This window comes from Cynara cardunculus (genome assembly GCF_001531365.2).
Source record: "Cynara cardunculus var. scolymus isolate 2C chromosome LG 1, CcrdV1, whole genome shotgun sequence".
NCBI lineage: Eukaryota > Viridiplantae > Streptophyta > Magnoliopsida > Asterales > Asteraceae > Cynara > Cynara cardunculus.
The window spans coordinates 25,031,161-25,037,833 of NC_037528.1; the positions used below are offsets into that span (position 1 = coordinate 25,031,161).

The 6,673-nt window shown below is 36.6% G+C and overlaps 1 protein-coding gene across 1 annotated transcript; it reads left to right on the forward strand.

Annotated features, from left to right (window-relative positions):
* The first annotated feature begins 235 nt into the window (after window positions 1-235).
* LOC112509161 (probable magnesium transporter NIPA1) lies at window positions 236-3,738 on the forward strand. The gene is made up of 8 exons (XM_025114022.1): window positions 236-503; window positions 1,009-1,065; window positions 1,744-1,834; window positions 1,941-2,101; window positions 2,463-2,590; window positions 2,674-2,811; window positions 3,255-3,347; window positions 3,437-3,738. The coding sequence occupies exons 1-8, from the start codon at window positions 374-376 to the stop codon at window positions 3,617-3,619; spliced, it is 981 nt and encodes a 326-aa protein (XP_024969790.1). The 5' UTR covers window positions 236-373; the 3' UTR covers window positions 3,620-3,738.
* The last annotated feature ends 2,935 nt before the right edge of the window (window positions 3,739-6,673 follow it).

Sequence of the window (6,673 nt, forward strand, 5' to 3'; positions counted from 1 at the left end):
CTTCAGATGCATGCAACAGACGTACCGTTTCTTGCTCACTCCCCCTTCTTCTTCTTCTCCTATTTCTCTATTCCCCATTTTAGATAAAGAAATTCAAACCTTTTATGTTTAAAAGTTCGACTTTTTCAAAACCCATTATCTTAAGCATGTGATCAATCGTGATTCAATAAAGAAAAGTTCGTTTTACAAGATACCCATTTTCTCAAGACACCTGAAAAGCTGAAATTTTCATGATTGTTTAAAGCAAGGATCGATCGTTGCACAGATTGTAAATCCGTTCGAGGGTTTTTTATTTTTGTGGAGGTTTTAGTTTTCTGGGTGATTATCAACCTAGAATTATCGATTTAGGTTTTCAATACTCTCTCCAATAAAAATGGGGGGAATGTCGTCTGATAACGTTCATGGACTTGTATTAGCTCTATCTTCAAGTGTATTTATTGGATCAAGCTTTATTATCAAGAAAAAAGGTCTCATGAAAGCTGGTGCTACAGGAACTAGAGCAGGTTTCCATCCCTCCCTCTTAGTTTTCTTATCTCTTTACTGTTTTAGAATGGAGAAAATACTGTATGTGTATATACTTTATGAATGTATGTTGATAATGGAGTTTAAGAGTTCTACTGCGTGACCACTTAATTTGGATCAAATCTTGTTAATTTGTGAGTTATATTCCTCTTTCATGATCATAAGTCATTATTAATCAAAAACCATTATTTCCTCTGCCAAAATCACAACTTTTGTGATGTATGTAATGAGCAAGTTGTTAAAACCACCTTGATGTTTGTGTTGCATATAAATGAGAAAGAAACTTTTGGCTAATCACATGTAATGAATAGTGTCTAGTAAGGCAATTCCAAACTTCCAGTGGCATTCTGTATTTGTATTAATATGTGTTAACTGTCAATCGAGCTGTCGGAAATATGTTTACTGAACATCTGTGGAGAATGTTGTATATGAATTTTGATTAAATTAAGTAAACCTTATATTTGTGGGAATGAATTGTTTGATTAGGTTCAGGAGGCTATTCGTACTTGAAGGAACCCTGGTGGTGGGCTGGGATGGTGAGCAGTAAGTTCGAATTAATTGCATCATGTATTATTTTGTTGTATTTTCTGTTTTCTTGAAGGATTCAACTGGCAGTTGTCTTTTTTATACAAAACAAGATTCTTATCAAACTATGGCTCCGTAGAGGTGGAAAGACTGTTTATCTGCACCAGAAAGCTGGACCTCTTGACAACTAGTATAGTTCATGAGGAAACAATGAATTGTAGTTTCTAGTCGCAGTTGTTGTTCTGTCTAGAAAGCTGGTTATGTCATAGGTCACATCGGATAGATTTGGACCATTTCTTCTTAATATATGTTGGAACATTCCTTCTCTTCTAAAGGGCTATTTTGGAGAGTGATTCACATGGTATCAAAACGAAGGTCTATCACCTGTGACAACTTTGCCTGTCTGACCTCTGTTGGAGGGGAGGTGTTAGAGTCCCAAATCAGCTAGACTTGAACCTATCTCCTCGATATATGTTAGAACATCCCTTCTCTCCTAAAGGGCTCTTTTACCTAAAGTGGTCTTTTGGAGAGTAATATAATGTGGTTCCACATGTTCACACAATAGGTATCCACCTTTGTAAGCACACCATAAATGTACAATTGCTATGCTTTGATATGTTAATGTCTGAACCATTTATCATAAATTCTGATGCACCCACAATTTTCTTCCTCATTTTATGGTTGATGAAATTGCAGTGATCATAGGTGAGGTAGCAAATTTCGCTGCTTATGCATATGCTCCAGCAATTCTTGTAACACCATTAGGAGCTTTAAGTATGATAATCAGGTAGTGTACCAAATTCTGGCGAATCGTATTAACTATTACAGTTCTCTTGATTCAAAGGCGACATTTTTACATATTCTTCTATCTGGTACCACAAAATCTTGTGCAGCGCAGTTTTAGCCCATTACTTTTTGGACGAAAGGTTGCATATCTTTGGTGTAGTTGGGTGTGCACTCTGTTTGGTGGGATCGACCACAATTGTCTTGCATGCTCCACAGGAGACCCAAGTTAGTTCAGTTAAAGAAGTTTGGTTCTTTGCAACGGAACCAGGTACGCTAAAGTAGAGTCACTTGCCTTCTAATTTTCGCCTTCTACAAGTCTTTTAAGCATAAATTTCTATCATTTTTCTAGGATATGTATATAGATCAATGGAAAGTTTAGGAACCGTAAATATTTTGAGAACCAACTATTCATGAATTATTCATCATGATTATACCTAAATATTCATGAATATTATGCATTTTCATTAATAGATATCGATCATGATATTCGTTGTGAATAATTCATGAATAGTTGGTGTCACTATTCTCAAAATATTCAAGGTTCTCAAATGTATATAGATCAAACAGTTGGCAAAAGAAGCGATGACTTCTGGTATCTACTCTAACACAGGTTTTTAGGGTCTTAACAGGATTTCTGGTCTATGCCCTCATTGTTTTGGTTTTTGTTGGCATACTCATATACCGTTATGTGCCACTCTATGGAGGGACACACCTAATCATATATGTTGGAATTTGCTCTCTTATGGGCTCCCTCACGGTTAGTTTTGTCTTATTTTACCTTTCTCATCCTTTTACGGCTTGCTGTCCTCCATCCCTCTTGAAATTTTTGTGGGGATGTAGGTTATGTGTGTGAAAGCGGTGGGAATCGCCATGAAGCTATCGTTTTCAGGAAGCAATCAGTTCGTATACTTCCAAACATGGTTTTTCACCGTGCTACTTATTGTTTTTGTTCTCATGCAACTCAACTATTTGAACAAGGTAAATCAGACAGATACCTTATACCCTTTTCCCCATAGAGATAACTATAAGGCCATGTTTGGGAACCATAAGTTAGCTTATTGAAAAAGCCCCGTTTGGTAAGCCATAAATTAGCTTATAAGCTAGCTTTTTGAAATTTTCAATAAGCTCCAGTGGCCTTTTTTTCCAATTCAACATGTCACTTTGGATCATTTTACATCGTCTTCTAGCTTATCAGCTAATTTTCACCAAATGTGACTGGTTTATCAGTTAGCAACTAGCTTTTCAGCTAGCAGGGAGTTTATCAACCAACAGCTAGCTTATCGGCTAGTTTGCCAAACATAGTTGAAGGGTGTTGCAATTGTGAGCAAAAGGTTGGGGACGAAAACAACCCCATTGCGATCAACAAAGAAAACGGCTGCTTACAAACATAATGGTTCTGAATAAAAAATATGCATTTGCAGGCACTAGACACCTTCAATACTGCTGTGATTTCTCCAGTTTACTATGTCATGTTTACAAGCCTCACCATCTTAGCTAGCATGATCATGTTTAAGGTGATATTACAGACGATAGAAAAGATTTAAGTTTTTAACATAGTTTTGAAGTTTCATCATCGGACTCTTGATTCTTGCTACACTTGCAGAACTGGGATCATCAAAATGCATCACAGATTGTAACTGAACTCGGTGGTTTTGTAACTATTTTCTCGGGGACTTTTCTTCTTCACAAAACTAAGGATATGGGAACTCCAGCCATGGAATTACCTAAACTTTCAAATGCAACAACCAGAAGCCCGAATCAAAGCCCCAGGCGGCCTGAACCGTGAACTGTCACTGCACAGGTGGTTTGTGGTGGTGGACTTGGTGGTAGACCGGAAGTTTTAGACCTGGACCCAAGCTCCAGCAGCCGGAATTCTGAAATGTCACTGGTGTTGGTGGTTTTGTGGTAGATTTAGAGGCTTTTGACAAGAACAGTATTGGTGAGGTAAATGATGTCAAGATGCTGCCGACAAATATGAGAATTCCTTTCAAACTATTCACAATATTTTCTCATTTATTTTATTGGGTAGTTTGATTTGTTAGAAAGATTTTGTTATTTCCATTAACTTGTAGTTCTTTTTTTTTCAATTTTTTAGATATTAAATATCAATGCTTTTAAAGTGTGGATAGTTTATTAGTATGATACAGTGTTGGTTTAATGTAATAGTTATTTCCAAGTTGCAAACAAAATAGGTTTCAGCAATGATTTACATTTGGATTTTTTATTGCAAATAGATTATTGTTTATTAGATATGCAAATGGATCATGGTTTAAAATTGTCATTGTTGGAGTTGGTTTTTGTATTTTTACAGTAGTCATGGTAGATTGCAACCAGACATGGCCAAAAACCGATCTGGACTGATCCAAATCAGTCTCGAGTTGAAACAGTAACAATCCGGACAGGTCTTGGTCCCGTCGAAAATACCAAGGCCCGGTTAAGGGCATTTGTCTCGGGCCCAAACCGGTCCTATATTAAAAAAACATTTTCTTTTTATTTACATTTTTAAATTTCCTTTTAATAAATTTTTAAAATATTTTAATGTTATTTTAATACACTTTAAAATATCTAATTAGGTGAATCAAATACACTTAAAAAGTACGTTTTATTGTAGTTTTATAATTGGTTTTCAATCAAATACACTTAAAAAGTACGTTTTATTGTAGTTTTATAANTTAAAAAGTACGTTTTATTGTAGTTTTATAATTGGTTTTCAATCAAATACACTTAAAAAGTACGTTTTATTGTAGTTTTATAATTGGTTTTCAATTAAATACACTTAAAAAATATATTTTATTGTAAATTTGTAATTTGATTTTCAATCAAATACATTTAAAAAATAAAAAATACATATAAAAATACATTTTTTTGAAAGAAAAAAAACCAGAGAAAAAAGGGATACGAGAGAAAAAGAATAAAGGAAGAAAAATGAAAATGGCAAGAAACTTTCGTCGTATGCATTTCTCACTCTTTTCCTTCTGAGCTTCTTCTAACCTCTCGATTTTGTCCTAATATCCTTTCTATTAAACAAACACGGGAGCAAACATCAGCTCTAAATCCTCCATCTTTCAAACCCTAATCGCAACTTATTTTACCATCCAAGGTCAGTTTTTTCGCTTTCAACTCTTTCTTTTTTGTGTCTAATCACATGTAAAAACATAGATTAGGGTTTCTTCATCATCAAGAATTGGTGTGAAGATCGAATCTTTTTCTTGTTCTTGAATGAGTAGCTCTAGTGGGTAGTAGGTAAATGATGCCTCCTCCAAGAAGGAAGAAATGGACGGAGGCAGAAGAAAGAACCCTAATCGATAAGTACGGAGAGATGGTCTGTGATGGGAGTTTATCCAAAATGAAAACTAGAGAGAAGAAATACAAACCCATTGCTTTGCACGTTAATTCGATTCACCATCTTGGTGATCCGATTGTCTATCCATGGGAATGGAGTTGGAAAGATGTCTCAAATAAAGTACAGAACATGAGGCACCAGTATTCTCTGGTGAAACAGAAGATCAAAAGGCCTGGTGGCAGTGACCCCGTGGTGGTCAGTGGCGGAGAGGGGTATGATTGGGTGGAAGGATTGACCCACTGGTCCAACTTTCTTCGGTATAAAGAGGTGTTTGGTGATGTTACACTGCCGTTTGGCGATTTGCCAGCAATTGGGAGCAATGGGTTTGATGAGAATCATCAAGAAATGGAGATTGTGGAGTTTGGGAATCTTGGGCAGGCGAGCAGTGGTGGTTATGTGGGTGGGATGGATGGGGCTCCAAATGGAGTAATGGGTTTAGAGTTTGATTATGATGGAGGGGAAGGACAGGAGAACTATAATGGTAATCATGTGAAGGAAGATGGAGATAACAATGGGTTTGTTTATGGAGAAATTGAGACAATGGGATCAGAAACAAGAAAGAAGAGGAAAGCTGTGAAGAATCTTGAGAAGAAAGCTTGGGGGTTTGTAGCAAACCAATTGGCACAATTAAGGGAAATGGAAGCTCGTTTTGAGCAGCGCGAAGAGGAGAGAGAGAGGGAGAGGCAGAGGAGAGAGAGTTTACGGATTAAAAAGGAGGAAGAACGCGAAAAACAATGGGAAGAGAGAGAGAAAGTTATAGAGAAGTTAAGGGAAGGGAGGAATGAAGAATGGGAAGCTATGGAGAAAGAGCAGGAAGAAAGAAGGCGGCAAAGAGATGAGGAATTGATAGAAGCAAGAAAATGGGAGGAAAGGAGAAACAGAAGGAGATGCGAATGGAAGGCGAGAATTGATGAAATGTTAAGTGAACATCGAGCAGAAATGACACAAGTTCAGGGTCGGATACTTGAGGAACAACAGAATGTTACAAACCAGTTGGTTGGGATGGTTTCGCAGTGGACCGGTGGAATTTCTGACAACACATCTGGCAGCAGTCATTATTTTTCCCAAATGATGCAGAATTTGCAACATGTTGGTGGTATCGTTGATGGAGATGCTCGAGTGGAAGGACATAATGAAGATGATCAATTTATCGTCGATGGATGAAAAACAAGAAAACAGTCATGGTGGAAAACAAATGGTTTACTTGTGTGTAGGCATATGTTTATATATCTATTCCATTCTTTCTTTTTTCCTGTAGCGATGTTTCTGTTGAGATAACCAAAAGTTGGTATAAAACTAGACCATAAATATGTTGAGTTGGTTGGATGATAATTGAATCAAGTCTTGTTTCTGGTGATAATTGTTTGTTAGGTTAGAACTCAAAAGTATCCAAATTGTTTCGTTTTGGGTTGCATTTTTTATTGTATAATTTCGTTTGGTTTCGTCATCACTGATCAAAAACAGAAGGAAATACGGTTAATTCATGATACCAAACCG

Excerpts from the sequence above, each read along its gene's own strand:
- LOC112509161 (XM_025114022.1), top strand. The coding sequence starts at position 374 with ATGGGGGGAATGTCGTCTGATAACGTTCATGGACTTGTATTAGCTCTA. Across the intron at positions 1,066-1,743 it reads GTGGGCTGGGATGGTGAGCA|TGATCATAGGTGAGGTAGCA; the intron begins GTAAGTTCGAAT and ends ATGAAATTGCAG. Across the intron at positions 3,348-3,436 it reads CTAGCATGATCATGTTTAAG|AACTGGGATCATCAAAATGC; the intron begins GTGATATTACAG and ends CTACACTTGCAG.